The sequence below is a fragment of the Pogoniulus pusillus genome, chromosome 17 (genome assembly GCF_015220805.1).
Source record: "Pogoniulus pusillus isolate bPogPus1 chromosome 17, bPogPus1.pri, whole genome shotgun sequence".
In the NCBI taxonomy this organism is placed as follows: Eukaryota; Metazoa; Chordata; class Aves; order Piciformes; family Lybiidae; genus Pogoniulus; species Pogoniulus pusillus.
The window spans coordinates 17,201,254-17,221,668 of NC_087280.1; the positions used below are offsets into that span (position 1 = coordinate 17,201,254).

Sequence of the window (20,415 nt, forward strand, 5' to 3'; positions counted from 1 at the left end):
TCCTAGCAAGGTGCTGTGTCTGTATTCCCTTGGCTGTATCTCATCTGCTGGAGTAGGATGGACTTGGTTTCTGCAGGCAAAGCTATTCACCATGGAGGAAGAGGGTCATAACCTTTATGGTCTCTTCTCTAACCTCCAGCATTGCCAGCCTGTGGACAGTTGATTTGCTTAAGTAACTTGACATCTGGCCTTGTTCTTCCTCTGGCCTTGTTTTAATTTCCTGTGGCTGCAGGAATGCTACAAAGCAAGGAGAAACTCTTGTCTCTTGGGCTTGTGGCATTTCCATTTTCTCATTCTGTGTGTCCTTCCCAAATGGAGCGAGTGAACAGACAAGGAAGTAACTTAGGAAGGTATCTGCTGAACCCAGCTGATTGCCTGTTTTCCCTCTCATGCTGTTGCCTTCAAGCAGAAAATGAGATAAGAAGCAAATTTGCCCATTGAAACCTTTCAGCTACTGTTGTTAGGACTGCTGGGGGTCTATAGGGCAGGGGAAAGGCAGGAATTACATTTCAGGCTGTCTTTAGGAGAGAAAAGCCTTCCTCTCGACTTCTACATCATAGCAGGTTTGCCTTTCTCAGCAGAACCAGGGAGTTGTTAACTTCCCTTCCTTTCTTCTTTCCCCAGCATTATCACACTTTTCCCAGCAGCCGGAGTCGCAGGCAGTGGAAGAAAATGGCATGGCCCGCTTCGAGTGCCGCATCGAAGGGCTGCCCTCCCCTCTCATCACCTGGGAGAAGGACCATGAAGCTGTTCCAGCGGAACCCAGGTGATTCCCTGATGGCTTGCAATAAAGCAGACCAAACCCTGACCATTTAGGATGTAAAAAGGTAGAATGAAGAGAGAGATTATAGACTGCATTTGGACCTGATAGTTAAGTGATTAGAGAGGAGGTGTGCAAAGGGCCCCTGCAAACAGGTCCACAAAACACCTAAATGGAATTAACTTTCCCCCAAGGCCCAGCTCACCAAACAGAAAAAAAAAGAAAAAGAACCAAGCATTATATTACTGATCTCTCGTTCTGGAACCTTTGCCAGGATGGACCAAGTCCTCAATCTAGAAAAGATATTTTCAAGGTACTTAAATGAGCTGGAAATTGGCTAATAAAGTAATTAAGACTCCAGCCACAGTTCTCCCATGGCCTGGAAGGTCTGTATGCAGAGATGCATGATTTCAGCACAGTTCGTGTCAGATGCTTTCTCCCCATCCAGGGCATTGAAGGCAAATCATGAAGAGTAAGCAGAGGGACAGACTGCAGCACAAAAGAGAACAGAGAGCCTTGAAATAGTGCCAGCTCTCACAGCACATAACCTGCACCCTACAGAGGCCTGTTTGTATGGAACAGGGCACAGCAAGCTGTGGCATGGCTGCCTTTGGCTTGTCCTCTTGTGAGCAGCAAACCGAGACATTTGGGCCTGGTGTGTAGCATATTTCTCCACCTGACTGTGGGGTTACAGTGCTGGAGGTACTGAATGTACCCAGGTGAAGTCCGTGATGTGGTTTTTCTCTCATTTTGGTTGTGGTTTTAGGGTCAGTTGTTTTCTTTGCTGTTTGAACCTGGAGATTTGTCCTGGGATTAATGATTCCTCTGGAGCACTGTGTGTGCTCAGTAACCTGGGAGATCTTTCCATTTGTTCTGTTCTAATGTCTAGAGGTTATCTAGTAAAAGACCTTCAGTTTTCTTTTCTGGGAGAAAAGATAAGAGTCTTGCAGCATGATAACTTTTCCTTAATGGAAGTCATATACAGGCACAAGAAGAGGATAAACCATTAGTTGGCTGTTAGTTGGTCTGTAAACATCACTCCTGCAAGAGATCAGTGACTGCAGTGTCCTTTAATTCTTAAAAAGTCATTTTCTGTTCCGCAGAAAGAGCTGTTTCACTTCCAGGGAAGTTAAGCCAGGAGGCAGGAGGCGAGGAAGGAAAGAAGGGTGGGGTGAGGTTTAGGAATAGTTTTGCAGCAGTGACTGTTTCTGTAATAATAGCTGCTTATATCCCAGAGTCTGAAGGTTTTGAGGCTGTTGCTTTGTAATGAGAAGAAAATTAATTAATATAAAAAGGAGGGGAAAAAAAAACCCAAACCAAAACCCAGATCCAAACACACACACACACACACACACAGAAAGGATTGCAGAGGGAAGTGTGCCATAAATAGGGCAATGGCTTTTTAATGAGACAGCTCGATGGATGTTGTGAAATTACTTGCTCAGAGACTGCTTTCAACACGGGCAGCCTGAAAATTGTTTTCCTTGTAAAACCCAGCCCATAATCTCTGCCTGCAGATCTTGCTTTTTAAATCATGTTTCAGCTAATATGCTTTTTCAGAAGGCTTTTCTTTGTGTTGTTGTTGTTGTCTAGTGGTTGTTGGATTTAATATAACCAGCTTTCGAAGGAATTAAGTGAGTTCCAGGAAACGTTGGCTGCCAACCAGCGCTCTCTGTTATCCTTACCGCATCACGCCTCAGGACTGGATTGCAGGCCAGCCTGGTTACTGTGGGCTCCCTCCTGTGCACACTTCTGATGAGCCTGGAAAGATGCAGTCATTTGGATAGGTAGGCGTCAGGATGACGATTTCATCTTCCAGAATAGCTTGGTTAGGTGTATGTACAAAATCAGGCTCTGGGTCTGTAGGTACAAGCCCTGAGAAAATGCTACTACATCAATGTTTATCATCTCTTTTAAGAGAGATGGAATAATCATGGGCAGCTGACATTGCTGTTTTTTTCTTCTTTTCTAAGTGTTGATCTTACCTTTGGGCACTCTCCTCAACCTTTGCCCTTGGGTGCAGGTTCTAGCATGGTGCCAACCTGAAGGTTCTACAGGCTGAGCTTAAGAAAGACAACTCAAAGGGTAGTGAAGTGCTTACTGATATTTTCAGTGTAGTCTTCTTGCCCTGATGAAGTCCAGGACAAAATCTTAACTCTCATATATGAGTAAGGGACAGAAGTATTTTGCAGTTGTGGCTCTGAGGTGCTTTTAAAAAACATATCTTAAATCTGCAGCAGGTGCTGAGAAGTGGCTTGCAGGTTCTCCCTGGGTTGTACTTGCTTTGGGATGTGTGCTGCTTCCCTTGCTGTAATCTCCTCTCTGGTTTAGGTGCTGGCTAGATTTCACACCAGCCTCCAAACTGCTGTTTATTTTTCCCTAGAGCTAAGATGAGTACTTGCTAGGAACTGAAGGTCTTTGGAGGTCAGCACATAAACACATACCCTACAGATCACATGTCTGCAATCACAGTATCTTCTTCCATGTTTTGGCTAAATGAGAGTTTTGCTGTGTAGGGAGTTCAATTCTGTCATGTGTCAGGAGTGCCTTAGTATGGCTGACATTCATGAACAGGGCTTGACTTGCAACCTTTGAGCCTATGTCAAAGCTGCAGGTTCCTGACTTGTCCTCAGGACTGCTGCTTGAGTCTATTTAAAAGGCTGTGCCAAAAACTTACTGAGGAGAAAGAGCGGGAGTTAGACTGTTAATGCCAGAATATTCTCTGCTATACATACAGTTCAGTCAGCACTGAGGAGGTGAACAGCTGTTGGCTCCTCTCTGCTCTCTCCTCTGCCCCCACTCTTGTGTAGAATCTGCTCAGGGAGGAGCAGAGCAGGGCACAGCTACTTGTTTGTGCCCTGTTGTGCTGGCACTCGATGGTAGGTGGACCCTGGTCTGAATGTGCTGCCCTTTAACCAGCTACCTGCTGCAAGTAGGGCACTTGCCTTCTGTGAGTCTCCTGTGAGATTCTGGCACTAGAACTGTCAAACTCCTTGGGCTGCAAAGGTGCCAGAACATTTGCTTCTCTCTCTCTCTCTGTCCTTTGGGGTTTTTTTTCTACTTAATGCATTGTGAACCAGACATGAAGCCCTTTGTGTGGAAGGAAAGGTAACACCAAGTATCTGCTCTGAATCACCAGGCAAACTTATTTTGCTTGCAGAGAGCCTGGGCAGGGAGCAGAATGCCCTTGCAGGCTGCCTGAAGGCTTCTAGTCCAGGGCTGCTGGGAGCCTGAAGAGCTGGAGGCTTTGTGAGCAGGCAGGAGGAATTGTGGATAGAGAAATCCTGCCTTGCTTCCCTTCTTGCTTCCCTGGGAGAGCAGAGCTCAACCTCTGCTGTGCTTTCCTAACTGGATGTGCTGCATTAAGTAGATCTCTCTACTGCTTGCCTCACTGAAGGAGCCAGCTTGAGCTATGTGTTGACTGAATCTCTACTACTTGCCTCAAGCTCCTGCTCCCTGTAGAAGCACAGTAGCTGGGTTTCTGCTGTCAAGAGAAGTTAGGCATGTTGGCTGTGCATGACCCTGGATGCGGTTCTAAGCAACCTGGACTAGCCCACCCTGCTTTGAGAGGGTAAAGACCATAGACAACTTTCAGAGGTCCTTCTCTGCCTCAGTGAGTCTGTTCTACATAACTGGAGTGTCTTTCTGTGGCTGGGAGATGCCTTGCCTAGTGTTTGAAATATGTTGCTATTAATTACAGACTCAAATAGCAGATGCACGACAAAAATAAATATTATCGCAGTGGGAGGCTTTCCCTCACAGAGCTGAGAGGATGCAAATATTTGTCTCCTTTCTCCTGTGTCCTGATGAGGCATCTTGATGAGGGATTTCTGGGCACCACCTCCTCTGAGGTCTCTGGAGATTGATCCTGAGAAAAGCCTTTCTGTAAGTAATGGGAGCGTGGCTTTAGGGATCGTGGGAAGCTTCAGCAAGTCTATGTCCGTGAATCAGGCTGTAGGATCGTGCCAGTAGAAACAGTCTGGTCACTGGAGGAACTCTTCTAGCTCTTCTGTTTCTTCATCAGCTGTCAAGATGACAAGAAGTGATGAACTCAGATTGCCACTGAGGTTCAGGATAGACACTAGATTTGCAGAGGGGGTATTTATCTCTGAAACAGACTGCTTAGGGCAAGGGAGGTATTTGTGTGACAGGAGAGTTAGGAGAAATGTTTGCAGGAGGAGGTGTGCTATGGGGGTCATGGCTTGAACACAGGATGAATGATCTCTTAGTGTCCTCCTGGTTCTATGATCCTCCCTCATGGCACTCCAGTTGCCTCAGCACCTGGACAACCAGTTTACTTGGAGGGTTTACTTATTGTGATCTTGGTGGATGGAAGGACTGGTGTTCATGCTTCTGGCTTGTCTTTATGCTATTCCCATGGAACAGCTTCTGTCCCTCCCCCTTAGCAATTGCCTTTGAACATGTCCTCTTCATGAAGACTGATAACCCAGAGCTGCCTGTCAAAGCTCAGCAGCTCTGTTTATAGAAGCTTGCAATTAAAAATGGATCTCATATATAATTAAAAAGGATCACACAGGCTTTGTGCCTTGCATTCAAGAATAAAGAGGCTGCCATCTAGGAATCCAGGCAGAAAATGGAGATGCTGACAGCCAGCTCCTACTTTTATGCTAATTGCTAATCATCTGCTTTGTTCAGTGTAATGCAGCAAGGATTGTCTTCAGACTATGAGCCATGTAGCTACTTCACTCCGTGGAAGTGTTGCCCAGTAGCTTCCCATGGGCAAATGCAGGGGGTACTGAATGCTCAGCTCTGTGTCTATCAGTTTGTGAAAGCCAGAAACTCATGGAGAGGAATCAACCCAGGAATGGTGCAGCTTCACTTGGCTGTCCTGACAGTTTTGGGCCATGAAGGTGCAGCTGTGTGTCAGTTGGTACTCACCATGGGAGGTTTAAATTGGACACTAGGAAAATGCCTTCCCTGAAAGGACTGTCAGGCCCCAGAACAGGTTGCCCAGGGCAGTGGTGGAGTCTCCATCCCTGAAGGGATTTAAAAGCCATGTAGATGCAGTGCTGAGGGACATGGTTCCATGGTGACCTAGCAGTACTGGGTTAACAGTTGGACCCCGTGATCTTAAAGGTCTTTTCCACCCACAACAATTCTATGTACTTCAGGTGCAGCAGGGGAGAGATCATGTTCAGACTTCTTGGCAATGTATTTTTTTCCTCTGTCTGCCAAACCTTTGTGAAAAGCAAGTGATGAAACTGGCTGTAGTGTGGGCACTTGAAGTCATCTACAAACCTGTGTGTAGAATGTGCCTGTGTGGTTGTTCCATACTGTACATCTGCTTTGCATGTACAAAGCTCTTAAAAGCAGATCCTATTTTGTCAGGACTCCAGGCCAACAGATAGGTCTGTATCTGCTGCTTTTTAACAACCACCAGCTGGGTTGCTCAAAGCTTTCTTGGTCCCATTTTCCTGTGACTATCAGAATCACAGAACCTGTCCACAATCTATTTGCAGGAAGAAAGGAAGGGATAAAATGGCTTTGAGTTGATGAATAGCTCAAGCAAGGCATAGCCTGGCTCACATTCTTCCTTTTGATTGCTCAGGTTTATAACTCTTCCAAATGGTGTCCTCCAAATCGTGGATGTGCAGGAGAGCGATGCTGGGGCTTACCACTGCGTGGCAACCAACGCCGCCCAGAAGCGCTACAGCAACGATGCAGTCCTCAGTGTCCTGAAAGGTAAGGAGCAGACATGAGCTTGGTGGGCTGGGCACACCTGCCAGACAGCCACTGCCTAGGGAGTCAAGCTGAGCTGAAGCACCACTGATGAGCTCTCCTGCTGGTGTGGCTCTGCACAGGGCAGGCTTTGGTTAAAACTTGAAGAGAAGGCATTTTAGTGCAGATTTCTCTTTCTTCTGATGGGATAAGCAGGCCGAGTGGGAGGTGGTTGCCACCTCTGCCCTGCCACAAGACTAGGGGTTGTTTCTCTGTGCCCAGGGACTTTCTTTGGCATCTGTATTTTAAGAGCTCCAGAGCCCTGTTTTTGCTCTGGGTCGATCACCCTGCTTGTGCCTTGGGGAAGTGCTGTGTTGTAATCTTATCTCCAGTGGCCTTGGATGGCAAGACAAGAGAAGGCTGGCATGGACAGAAGAAGATGCTTGCCCAAGCTAGCAAGAAAAATCGTTGGAGGCTGGAGTAGACAGCAGGGCCGTGTCTACCCCAGGTTGCCTATCAGGGTCTGGAAGAGGTTAAACACAGTGACATCTGACTTGCATTTTCTGTCCATATTGCTGCCTTTTTGCTGAGCTCTTGGGTTGGTTCCAGAGATCTTCGTGTGGTATTTGGACAGAGGCTCAGCTGGGATTTCTTCTGGTGACACAGACGGTTGGAGCAAGGCTTTGGGTGTGAGCTATCCTTTGCATCCCAACTGGGGCCTCAGTCTCTGACTGCATTTTTCTTTGTAAACCAAGAGTGCAGCGGGCAAGTCTGGACATGAGAAGGTAGCTGAGAGCAGAAGTGCAGTGGGGGTCTGCAGACTCCAGCATTCTTCCCAGCAGGCCTGGCTACCTCTCCAGTATTGTATAATCCCCATCCTGTGCGTGGACCAGCCCAAAGGATCGGGCTGAGCTGTGCCTTCTCTCGGGACAGTGCCCCCCACCACTGTTCCCAGTTCCTGCTGAACCTTGTACATTTTGTAGGCAGCTTTAACCTTGAAAGCTCTGCGATCCTTCACAGCCTCTCCTGTCTTTGTTTGGGGTTTCATTGCTTGGCATTCTGCTACCAGCCGATTTTCACGGAGATGGCTTTGCTGTTCATCCATCAGCAGGGAATGTAATTAACTGTGGAGCCCGAGAACACACCTCTGATCAATGGATTGTGTTGTGGAGGTAATCTGTGTGGAATCTGCAGAGAATTTGTGAGCAGTTGAATGCTCTGTATCTAATTGCCAGCCCCTGCCAGATCCTCTGTGTGCCTAATGAAGTGGAGGCAAGGGGAACGCTGGCTGTGGGCAGTTCTGCACTCAGCGGCAGCTCCCATCTTGGGTCTGGTATGCTACTAATAAGTAATATTGATCAAGCTACGAAGGGGACTGTGCCATCCTTGGCATCGTAACTCGTTCAGCATAATTGTATCTTGTAACTCTGCAATGTTTTATCTGCTTTGCAAATGGAGGCAGTGGAGGAGGTTAAATGGGAAACGTTCCTTCTGGAGCACCAGCCGGCCCCAGCAGATTTCTGCCTGCAGTTCTCACCCAAATCTCATTTCTGCAGCACCACACCACCCGCTGGCTGCAACAACAAATATGTGAGGTTGAGTTTTTCACCAGATTGAGCAGATAGTGATGAAAAACATGCCTGTTAAATCTCTGGGCTTTTTTATAATTGGAGAGGAGTATCTCCGAGACAGATGGGGAACTGCAGTGACCTGTGCAGGCTGCAAACTCCTCCATGAGTGATGGGCAGGGTATTGATCCTTTTTTGTTTCAGCCCTTTACCATCAGAGGTGTTTTTTGGATGCCTGGACTGGCTTCAGGAGTCTTCCTCCCTGTTCGTAAGCAGCTTATAGTACTTTGTGTGAACTGGTGAGGCAGAAATACTTTGCCAGTTGCAAAAACTAAACACAAACTAAACTAAAGCAAACAAAAAAATTCAGGAAAAAACTCAAACCAAAACAACGACAAAACCCAAACAAAAGACCAGTGGGTGGCCTGAAATAGCTGGCATTGCTTGAGCTGCTTATCTGGAGATTTTGGGGACCAGACTCCTATGTATGTGCAGGCAGGAGCAACCAAACTATTTCTTCCCTCCCTGCTGATGGCTCCTGAGTAATTTGTGTTGCATTTGACAAGATTCTGGTCTTTTGGCCTCGTTGCATTGCCAAGGATCCTGGGAGGGGTCTGTGCAGTGGGACTCAGTGTCTGCTTACCAACTTTGCCTGCAGCTTCGGTGTCCCACTGACAGCACAGGGCAGTGCTGTGTGCTCATGATGGATTTTGGGGCCATACTGCTTATGATCCAAGCACCTCCAACTTGCACTAGGTTGCCATCCCTCTGTCCTGGGAACATCTCATGTTCTGCCTCTTCCCCTGCCAGACAGTGCGAGATATGAACGGGCTGTGCATGGCAAAAGAATCTGTTTCCCCACAACTCTTCTGCCCAGTTGTCCTTTTCCTCCCCCTTCTCTCCCTTTTTCCCAGTACAATGCCTGGGAATTGTTCCGGCTCCCTTATTAAAGGCCTTTCCCCAGGAAAGGCAGCAATTAGCACGACCCCCTTCTGTCATATTTACATGGCCTGAACCCCCCCCCCCAGAGGTGGCTTCCCCTGACAGTGTGACTTCCCCATCACATGGAGAAGGCTGGATTGTGTGTCAGTGGCTAAACACACACTGGCCTTACCCGGGCACGGCAGAGAGCTGTGCTCAGTGCTGCTGGAAGTGCTGCAGATGTTTTGGCGGTGCAGACTTCATGGTGCAAATTTCCAGACGTTCCCTGGGGAAGCAGAGTTCTGAGCTGGAAGGGAAGAGAGCAGGCTGGAGAGCGGGGTAAAGTCACGCAGCCCTGAAACAGCCTGCTGTCCAAATAGGGATAACTTGTTTTGTCCCCTTGGATCTCCACTGCTCCCTGGTGGATGGAGCACCAAACACATCTGGCAGCTCTCCATCCCTTCACCCCTCGCCTGGATGCGTGGATGCTGCAGCCATGCTGCCAAGAAGAGCATTAGGTGCTGGCTGCAGGATGCTTTTCCCAGGCACTCTGTCAATGCCTGCTGCCTTCCCCCCCTCTACTCTGCCCAAGTGAGGCCACATCTGGAGTACTGTGTCCAGTTCTGCATTCTCCAGTTCAAGAGAGACGAGGAACTACTGGAGAGAATCCAGTGGAGGCTACAGAGATGTTGAGGGGACTGGAGAGGAGGAAAGGCTGTGAAAAACCTGGGGCTGTTTAGCCTGGAAAATAGCAGCATGAGAGGGGATCTTCTCAATACTGAGCAATAGCTAAAGGGTGGTGGGAAAGAGGATGTGGCCAGAATCTTTTCAGTAGTGCTCAGTGACAGGACAAGGGGCAGCAGCCACAAAGTGGAACCCAGGAGGTTCCACCTGAAGATGAGATGAAACTGCTTTCCTGTGAGAGTGCTGGAGCCCAGGAGCAGGCTGCCCAGAGAGGTTGTGGAGTCTCCTTCTCTGGAGAGATTCCAAACCCACTAGGACATTGTGATCCTAAGCAACCTGCTGTGGATGACCCTGCTTTAGAAAGGGGCTGGACTAGAGGATCTTCAGAGGTGTCTTCCAGCTCCCACCACACTGTGATTCTCTGCTCAGAGTCAGTTCTCAGAAGGGCTGTATCTTGTTTCTGTAGATGCTTTTTCTGGAAGCAGGCTCTGGAGCCCTACACTGAAGCTGTGCATAGTTAGTTCTCAGTGTGTCCTGCTTGTTAGTTCCATGTGTGTCCTGCCTGTGTTCCCAAGTCCTTGATACACACATGGAAGTGCTGCCATGCCTCATGAAACAACTCTTAAAGAAGCGTGGCAGAATGGCTTGAGGAACACGACATTGTGTGGTCTCAGCAGTTCACTTTGCCTGTCACTTACTGCACTTTTCCCCTACTTGTTATGCATATTTTCTCTTTGTGGATTTTCTTGAGGACAGGGACTACCTCCTGCTCAGTGCTGGCCCCACTGCAGCACAACCAGGCCACACAAGAACACATCCAAATTGGTCTTGAAAGTCTTTGGACTGCCTCTGTAGGCAGCCTATTCCAGTGCTCTGTCACCCTCACAGTAAAGAACTTTTTCTTCAAGTTGAGGTGGAACTTCCTGGGTACTGCTTTGCATCCATTACCCCTTGTCCCATCACAGGACACCATTGAAGAGACTGTCCTAATTTGCCTTGGACCTAGGCTGGCAAGAACCAGAATGTGTAATAGCTTTCCCCTGACACTAACAAAACTTCTGCACAGTGGTGTTTGTGTGGTGGTCTCAAAGGGGTTGCTCCGTGTGCTCCTCTGCCTGTGCTGCAAGAAATGCAGGATGAGGGAGGGCAGATGGGGGTTCAGCAGGGCCGAGGTCTGGGCTGAGCATGCTGCTGAAGAGCCTTCCAGCAGATGAGCACATCCCCCGTGAGCTGGGATTTAGTAGTGTGTTATTAGAGATGACACTGTGAGATTGCCCTTGGCAGAACATCATTTACGCTGACAGCTGTAGCAGCTTGCTGCAGCAGTGTCCCAGGAAATGTATTTTTCAGCCAAATATTTGTATGAAATGTGGTAACAGGGACAGAGCTCGGAGGCAGCTGAAACACCTTCGTGTTCCTTGTTCTTTTGGTGTTTGTATTGCAGTGGTTTGCAGGTACCAAGGGAGAGACAGACTCTAGGTGCTGGGATCTGAGTGGTTCCTGCTCCAAAAGGCTGCTATTGAATGGGATGAGCACTGGGGATGGAGGGGAAGGTGGTGATGAAGTGAGCAGCACTTGCAGTTGGCCACCACCTCCCAGAAACAGACATGCTGTTAGCACAAGTGGAGTTGCAGTCCCTGCATGTGTGAATGACACTCTGGCTGCTGGCTTGGCACTCAGCCTCAGCCCTGAGGACGTGTGCTGGGTGCCACTCACAGCTCAGCATGGGCACCGTGCAGTCCAGGGACAGGAAAGTTCACATCTGGGTCAGTGCTGCTTTGCTCTGACCTCTCTGACCACAACTGGACGTTGATCTCATTGTGCGTGCTGCTGCCGATGGCAAAGGGCAGCACTGATTGGAGCAGGGTGAAGGTCCTCTGTGGTCAGGGATGGTCCTCCTCTAGCAGAAACCCATGTGGCAGAGGCAGCCAGGCCTTGTGATGTTATGTAGCAGAGCTGTTGCAGGGAGAGTTTCCATGGCTGTGTGTCTGGGCTCAAGAGGCTGCTAAAGGCGGTGATGGGAGGCAAGAGGGCCTTGGAAATGTGCAGGGGGAAAAAACATGGCAGCACAATTTTTGCTGAGAGGTGTTGATTGAATCAGCAAATGATGCTTCACCTCTGGAAAAGGAGACGTACCAGGTCCAGCCTGCAACTGCTGTGTCCCTGTTGCTTGTGCCTCTTCTGCTGGGCACAGACCTGTGTTACTTTTCCCTCTCTTTTAGCATCCTGTTCTCTTTGCCCTCGGTTCGCTCTCTTCACTAACAGTTAGGTAGGGAACTGCTCTCCACCTGATATCCCCAAAGCTCAGCTGAGAGGACTCTGTGGTGTTTCCAAGCCCCAGTTTCCTGGGTGGCAGGTGTCTGAAGCTGTTTGCATAATGCATCTGCTGGCTTGTGAAAAATGCTCCTCATACTCCTCTGTGGCAGAGGATGCTAAATGAGCCAGGGTAAGTGTGAATTCAGAGAGTGGCAAGATGAAGGACAGCACATCTAGCTTAATAAATAGATCTTTAAAGCTAGGAGTGACCTTCTGCCTACACGAGCTGCAGACTTCCACTTCATCTCCCTCTCACTGAGCCTAGCAGTGTTAGTGATTTCAAGCATGCACAGAACAGGACTGAGACCACAGATTTTGGGTGAAAGTTGTGAAGGGCTGGTGCAGATACACATCAGGCACCCACCCAAACACACAGCTCTCTGCTTGGCTGGAGTTCAAGCAGGGCCAGCAGGCATCACAGCGCTCGCAGTGCTGAGGGAGAGCTTCTCCAGCTCCAGTGTCAGCAGACTGCTCCCGGGAGCCGAAGGGGGAGTTGCAGTTCAGCTGTCTGTGAAGTTTGGTGGGGCTATGATATGCCACGCTCCTGACAGCTCTAGCAGCCTGCGGTGACAGAGGGTTTGATACAAAATTCAGAGCCCTCACCTCCCATTAAGCAGAACAGCTAAACCCAGAGTTGGCACCGAAGTGAGTGGCAGCAGAGGTGTCAAGGATAATAGAGCAGAACAAGGGATGTACAGCTGGGAACAGGTGAACTGTTTCCAGGTCCTGAGGGGAAACTGGTCTTTTCCACACGCAGTGCTGGCTGTGTGTGGTGTTTGGAGCTGTCAGATAGGGCCAGGCTCGTGTGTTACAAGCAGCTCTGCTTCTGACTTCTGAAAACCAGGAATGGCTGGGCTCAGAGTTATTTGTGATCCTTCAGCGTTCTCCACTCATATCTGTTATTAATCAGATCTGCTGCACTTTTGAGGCTTTCTGAAATAAGAGCTGATGTTTGTTAAGTCTCTAACTGAAGCAGGTTTTAAGCATCAGGTTTCATTCAGCTCTCTTCTGAGAACCTTCTGGTGGTGGCATAACCCTGTGATGCATCAGCACATCTTCACTGCAGGGGGTCACACCTGGCCCCTCCTGGAGGATGTTGAAAAGGCTGTGCCTGTATGGTGAGGCTGGACAGGAGCTAAGAATAGAGACCATAATTAGGTCAGCAGCTGGCAGTGGGCTGTGGGACAGGAAGGTTGACGTGGTTGAGTTCCTGATGGCACTTGTTAATTATTAATCATCTGTCTTAGTGCAGTGCCTCAGAAGCCCTGTGAGGTCCAGGGCTGGCAGTGCCCTGTGGCACTTACAGCGTCTGAACAGCTGGAGTGAACAGTTGCAGGTGTCCAGAGGCGTAGCAAAGCTCACAGTCCTATGGCTTTAGATAGGTGACAGGCATATGGAGCAGGCTTCTCTGTCTCAGAGGCCTCTATCAGTGTCTACAGGCCTGGTGGTGCTAACGAACAAAAATGGAGTGAGTTGACCCAGCTCACAGTGAAGGCTGACCCAGGAGCTGAGCCATGCTGCTCTGAGCCCTCACCTGAGTATCTTGGGTGTCAGGAGTTGCTTGGAACACAGTTAGGAATTTGACTTCAGTAACTGAGGAGTTCCCATTGCACTGCAGTTGAGGAGCAATGCCACATGGATTGTGAATGAGGGCAAGAAGCAGGAAAAGAGGAGTGGGATAAGGAGGGGCAGGTGGCATTGCTGAGCACTGGCTTCAGGCACAGCCTTAAAGAGCTCAAGGCTTTCAGCAAATATCCAGATGAAGGGCTTTGACAGAATCTGTGGGTATCACAAATGATTTTTCCCCATGGAAAGTCAGCTTTCCTTCCAGACTCTCCCTAGAAAAACAGATTTGCATTGTCCTGAGTCAATGCAGATGCATCCATCTGCTTTTAGTTCTTCCTTCCAAGTTGGCAGTCCTCATTTGCTGCCAGGCTGTGTTACTATAGGCTCCCAGTATGTTGTGTGTTCAAAATATAGCTTGTAGGAAGCATTCTGTGTACCTGGCATCAGGGAGACCACACTACGAGGTGGCTTCCATAATGTTTCTCTTTTCCAAGCTGTGCATGACAGTAATGGGAACTTCCATTGCTGGCAGACAGAACAGGGCCTGGTTGCAAGGAGAGCAGGTTGTATCCTGCACAGCCCAGGGTCCAGCCAGTTCCCTCTATGCTGTCACTGGGTGTATGTGAATTGCAAATAGATTTGGTACTGCAAATAAATCTGAATTGCAAATAGATCTGATGAAATAGGTGTCAGCCCCTGGGAAACAGCAGCCTCTGAGCAAAAGGAAGAAGCTCCTGGAGTGAAATGGCTCCAGTCACTGAGACAAGGTGAGGTGACTGAGTAAAAGGAGTTTTGGGCTTGTGACCTGTGAGTCAGAAGGGTCTTTTGTTCACCACGTCTCGGATTTCTGTGTGAGAGATAGCAGTTATCTTTACCTGCCTTACAGCTTTTTTCTTGGAGTTTTCTCCTGCACATCCTGGAAGGTGGTGTGCTGGCCTAGGAAAATGACAAGGAGACCTGGTGGTGTGATGGTTACAGAAGCATGGGAACATTCCCACTGAATCCCAGAGGCTGACAAAAATGGCCAGTGCCATTTGGTGTTTACTGATTTGGAGGCGGGAGCGTGTAGATGCTTAAATTTCTGATACTGTGGGTTTTGTTAAGGATCTTCTGATAGTTTCTGGTTGTTACTTGTGCACCTTCACTTATGTAAATTGGCTGTGTTATGTACTAGGAGCTGTGCCACAGCAGCACAGTGGGATAGAGGCAGAGACCATGGGAAACTCTTGCTCTTTCGAAGGACTAGACCAGAGCCTGGCAAGCTGGGATGGCTGTTCAGGGCTGAGACACTGTGCTGGAGCTGTGTGAAGGATTGTTGCCTACATCAGCCGGGCTAGTTCAAGGACTGGACTGGAGCAGCACAGGTCCCATCAAAGGCAAGATCTGGCTGTATGTTTGTGCAGCTGAGGACAGTGTGTTGGAGCAGCACCAGCGTTGTCAGCCACAGGACTTCCCTGGTGAAGTGTCGTGGCTCCTTCTGTGGTGGTAACTTTGCAAAGCATCCCCTCTCAGCCCTTGTCTGTGTTTCTGGCAGCTGCTGAGGAATGTCTGAGGCTTGCAGTGCTGTGAGGGCTCAGTCTGAGTAATGTAAGCTGTCTGAGTCTTAAAGTTAGGGCAGAGAGACTGCTCTGCTGTTCCCCAAACTGCTTCAGAGGCACTGAGGTACCTCTGCTCCTTTCTTCACTACTTTATTGGACTCTTCTCTGACCTAGAGGCTCAATTCCTGTATAGTGAGGGACCTTGTTCTAAGGAGTTTGTTTGCATTAAGATCTGTGAAAATGTGCCAGGGATGGTTAAAAGCTTCTTAATGAATAGTTATTTTCTAGAAATGGTGACATTATCGATACTGCCCCAAAGCAGTCCTTCTGGACCCACAGTCTTCAGGTTTCCTATTGCCTCTGCCACCTTGCAGCTTTTACCCTGCTGCTTCTGCCTCCAGGATATCTTCAGGCTTCTGCGGATGCATTGCCTGAGGTCTCCAACCCCTCGGCTTGCCTGAGCCTGCGGCAGAAAGCCGCCGGAGGCCTCTCTCTTGTGGGAAGCAGCGTTAGCCCCTGTGCGGTGGGCTGCAGGGCTGCGTGACCGCGGCGGCCGGCGCGGCCCCTCCTCTCGGTTTTGCCTGGCTCCCGCTCGCAGCCCTGCCAGTGTGAGCGCTTCCAGGCGCTGCTGGGGACGCGAGCAGGAATTCCTCCTGCAGGCTGCTGGCTCCCGGCCCTCTTGGCGGGATGAGGAGCAGCTCCAAATGCGTGCACGCAAACAGAGAGCCAACGTTGACAGCTTTATAGTGGGCAAAGCACACTGACACTACTTTGCAGCAGAGCTCAATGTGCCCTGGACTTGTAAAACTCCTGAAGGATCAAGGGTTTGGGAGTACAGGAAGAGTCCCCTAAAATCCAAGGCAGTTCCTGGAACCTTGCCCACTGCTCAGCCTTTTTCTGGCTTTCTGGTTACATCTAGTTTAAGGCGTGAACTTGTGGCTGAGCTGGTACATTAAAGGACATCATGTCTGGGCTGGAAGCTGTCAGCTGTATAGAGAAGTTGAGGGCAATGAAAGAGGACTGCCTGTCTGGGCTGGGATGCCTGTGCTCCCCAGGCTTCCAGAGACAGGACACAGAGCTGGGAAAAATGTTGAACAGGCTGTTTTTCAAGCCAAGTGAAAAGCAGATTCTAGAGCAGCTCCTCTGCCACACTCAGCATGTGACAAGTTCTGTGGAGAGACCCCAGAAGCTGTGGCAGGTATGAGGAGTGTGCTCAGGTTCCTCATCCAATCTCATCAATCTCTCTCCTTTTTTAAGGAACTGACTGAACTTGTGTTTTGATCTTTTATGTATGTTTCTGTGTATGCTGCTTTAGAGGTGACAGATGATGTGTAGCTGCTTTGCTACAGCACCAACTCAGTAAATGGGACAACAGACTCTGTTCCCATTCCAAAATGTGGAAATATTCTTCCCTGTCCAACTTTCCAATTAGCTGTTTATGTTTACAGAGGCATGACTGCTTACAAAGTATTTTGAGGATGAGAGGCAAAAGGGCAACACAAAGCAGATTTACTGAGCTCAGGGGCAGAAAAATCCCATTTCACCACTGCAGTGTTACCTGTGCAATAAAGGCTGGGTTTCTTTCCTGCCTCATGTGCTGACCCAGGCATGCTGCAGCTTCATGAAAAGGAGGAAGGAGCATTTCTAGTGATGGAAACTACAGGCACTGATGCTGCCAGATTGCACTGTGGCAACTTGTGCAGTCCCAGTACCCAAGCATTGTCAGTGCTGGAGCTTCTGCTGAGGCCCACAGCACGGTGTGATCTCAAAGATCCTGCAGGGCTTGGGAACCAAAGCCTGATGCTCTGTGGAGGAGGAGTTTGCAAGGCTGAGAACCATCAAAGAAACACCAAATGTTTGATGAAGTGAGTTCATAATCTTGAAACCAAAAGTCATCCCTCCCCGACTTTAGCGACGGAGGAAAACAGAACTTGGATCCAGACTGCCACAGAGTATAGCACAAGTGGAAGAAAAGCCCGAAAAAGCAAATGGTAATTTTTGGCAAGGGTATGTGTTTGTGAGAGCTGCATTTGGAGAGAAGAGGAGGCAGTGTTAGACTTGTGATACTTTGTAGGTGTTGGAAGGGAAGCAGTCATCATCTCTATCCACTTCTGAAAGAAAAATCACCGATACCAGTCCAGCAACGAAGCTGGTAAAGGGCCTAGAGCACAAATCTGATGAGAACTGGAATCATTTTGCCTGGAGAAAAGGAGGCTGTGGGGAGACCCTCTCACTCTCTGCAACTTCCTGAAAGGAGGTTGGAGCCAGGTAGGGATCGTAATAAGTGACAGAACCAGAGGAAACAGCCTCAAGTTGCACAGGGAAGGTTTACGTTGGACATGTGGAACAATTTTTTCCCCAAAAGGGCTGTCAAGGCCTGGAAAAGGCTGCCCAGGGCAGTGGTGGAGTCACCATCCCTGGAGGGGTTTAAAAGCTGTGTAGATGTGGTGCTGAGGGACATGGTTTAGTGGTGGGTTTGGCAGTGCTGGGTTAACAGCTGGACTCAAGGAACTTTGAACCAAAGTGCTTCTGTGATTCTGTTCTGTGGTTCTTGGCTGCTTTCCTGTTTGCAGAGCTGTGCATTGCTGTGTCCAGATGAGAACTGTTATAAATACTTGTTGCTAAGTGTGCTCAGGTTTGAGATCCAGTGTTGTTTATATTTCCCCCAAAGCAGATGTGCTGAAGAATATGTAATGAGACAAGAAATTTCTTCATTGAAAGGGTTCTCAAACAGTGGAACAGGCTCCCCAGGAGGAGGTTGAATCCCCATTCCCTGGATGTGTATAAAAATTGAGTTGCTGAGGGACATGGTTTAGCACCAGACTTGTTAGAGTTAGAGAATGTCTGGACTCTTGAAGGTATTCTGCAACCAAACCATTTCCATGAATCTGTAAGTGTCCTGCCCGGAGATGTTACATCCTATCTATCTGCTGTCCTGTCTAGCCCAGACACGGACATAACTTGTAGGTAGATTTCCAGGACAGTGTGAAGGAAGGAGGAGGGCAGGTGTGGAGAATGTTTTTTGTCCTCTATCGTTTTAGTCAGCTTTCTCCTTGAACAGTCATCCAGGAGGTCTGTGAGTTGTCATGAGCAAAGGGAGGGAGCTGGGGAGCAGGAGGGGGACATGCTCTGCAAACACAGTGCCTGCATTTTTGAAGGTGTGTGCTTTGCAATGGGTAATTTACTCCTTTATTGTCTGCAGAATAACAGCAGTGACAGCATTGACTTTCCCTAATGAACAGCTGCTCAGTGCTAGAATCTATTCCCAGAGGAGGCTCACAGGGATGAATAAGGTTTCATGCTCCTCCTCTGGAGAGGGTGAGAAAGTTCGCAGAACAGAAGATTGTTGCTTGATTGTTGGATATCTGCAGATCTTGAACTGCTGACAGCCGAGAGCCGAGCCTGTCACCATTGCAGGTCGTGTTTAACCTTCCAGCACCTTCGCCCGGGCAGGGTGTTTATGGAGGCAGGAGAGAAGTGTTAGTTCCCATCCGAGGAGTCATCCTCTTGTCACTGCAAACAACCGTTGCAAATTGGCGGAACAAAACCCGGTTTTCCTCCTGTTGCGCTGCCTGAATTCTGCGCTGATAGTCGGCACTAACAAGAGCAGGGAGGCGGGAGAAGGTGGCTGATGAATTATGGATGTGCTGGGGGCAGACCCGAGTTGTAAACTCGTGGAGTTTCAAATCGCTTGTGTATGGTATAACTCAAGCTGTAACTTCAAATACATAGTTGGAGCTTTGCCTGCAGCAGCTCCCCGTGGTGCTTCCCTTCACATTCCTGCTCACAGTTCCCCTTCACTTAGAAACAAGGCAGGTTGGCTTTTCAGAGCCTGTGTGCCGAGACCTGTCTGGCACATTCACCTGCTGGCACAAGGCTCCCTGTGCTCCCCTCCCCACCTCCTCTGGGGTTTATACTACACCTAACATTACTGGTTTGTTGTTTTATCTATCCCTGCCCAACCACCTTGCCTTGGCACCCAGCTCCAGATGCTGAGAGATGGCCGTGAGAGCAGCAGTATAAGGAGGTGGAGCCTGACTTTCCTGTCTTGTGATGGGGAAGTGTTAAAAAAATGAACAGAATATCTGCTGTAGTGAGTTATTTGTGAGCAATAAAAACAAGGTGAATGCTTGGCAATATTTCTGCAGGTTATCAGTAAGCCTTTCCCCCTGGTCTGTCATGGCACCATTGCTGTCTCCCTGTGCAAACACAACCACATGTGGCAAACTGTGCAGGAAAAGGGCCTTACTCTCTTACTCTTTCAAGCCCAGAGGATTTCCTTCAGTCCTAGTGCACTCCTCCAAGCCATCCCACAGCCACATTTGGCACCCTATAGGGTTGAGGGTTTGGGTTTTTTTGTAAGAGAGAGTAAAATTGATCCATCTGATTCAGATGGGCAAGAAGTCCACAAAGGCCATCACTAACATTGAGTTCTGATATCTTTCTGTGGGTTTGTGCCTTGGGCTGTGCATAGCTTTTGCCTAGAGCAGCTTTGCTGCTTGGAGAGGCAAAACAAAACTGTAGGGGGGAAGAAGTCTCAAAAGCCAGGTTTTAAATAGCAGCACTGTGAAAGTGCAGAAGGAACAGCATGGCACAGGTGCATTCAGAGGCCCGTTTTGTTCAGGCACTGAAAGATGTCTTGGAAACTGCAGCTCTTTTTCCCTTTGGTTCTAATATTCCCTCTTGACCTGAAATTATCTTAACAGCAGTGGAGACAAAAAGCTAACATTGGGTTCACTCTTTGATGTGTGTTGGAGTCTCCTGTGTGGAGGTTTTCTGCTTACTGTGGTTCTTGGGAACTCTTCAAACCATTTGAAACCCAGTTTGTAGCAGCTAACCTGTGATCTGCCCTGTCCAGCCAGCCTATTGAGATAGCAAATGAGAAACGTGCTCCCAGGGGCTCAGTTTAAAGAGGAGCTTGACTTGTAGCCCTGCTCTGAGAGACCCACGGTGAAATACAGAGCTGGAAAGAGAAGCAGTTTGTGTGTGCAAGCTGTGCATGGGGCATTCATCCCCGCACACACCCAGGAATGCACTGGGAAAGCAAGCAGAACTGTTTGGTTTTGTAACACGATTTCAATAACAATCAGAGATGAACAGACCTGGGGGATGGGGTGATGTGTTTTTCCAATAGTTTTTCAAGGGGAGAAGGAAGCTGAAATGGCTGTTTGAGCTACAGGTCCCTGTGGCTGCTGTTACGCTTTTGGTTGTCAGAGAGACTTTGAGTCTGGCTGTCAGGAAGCCCTGATACCAGCTCTCTTTCTGCCTTCTGCAGGGTAAGTATGGAGCTGATAAGAAGCTAGTCACCAGCCCTTCTGGGTCACCAGTCCTGGCTTCTGTTGTCTGCTTACCTGGCCATCAGCAAGCTCCTTGCTCTTTGCCT

At 48.8% G+C, this 20,415-nt stretch overlaps 1 protein-coding gene across 2 annotated transcripts in view; it reads left to right on the forward strand.

Moving 5' to 3' along the window:
• Positions 1-20,415, forward strand: part of IGDCC4 (immunoglobulin superfamily DCC subclass member 4) — a 102,578-nt gene that overhangs the window by 43,497 nt on the left and 38,666 nt on the right. For both annotated transcript variants that reach the window (XM_064157954.1, XM_064157953.1), the window contains exons 3-4: positions 625-766; positions 6,330-6,463. In XM_064157954.1, coding sequence (XP_064014024.1) covers positions 625-766; positions 6,330-6,463 — 276 coding nt within the window. The remainder of the gene's footprint in view (positions 1-624; positions 767-6,329; positions 6,464-20,415) is intronic.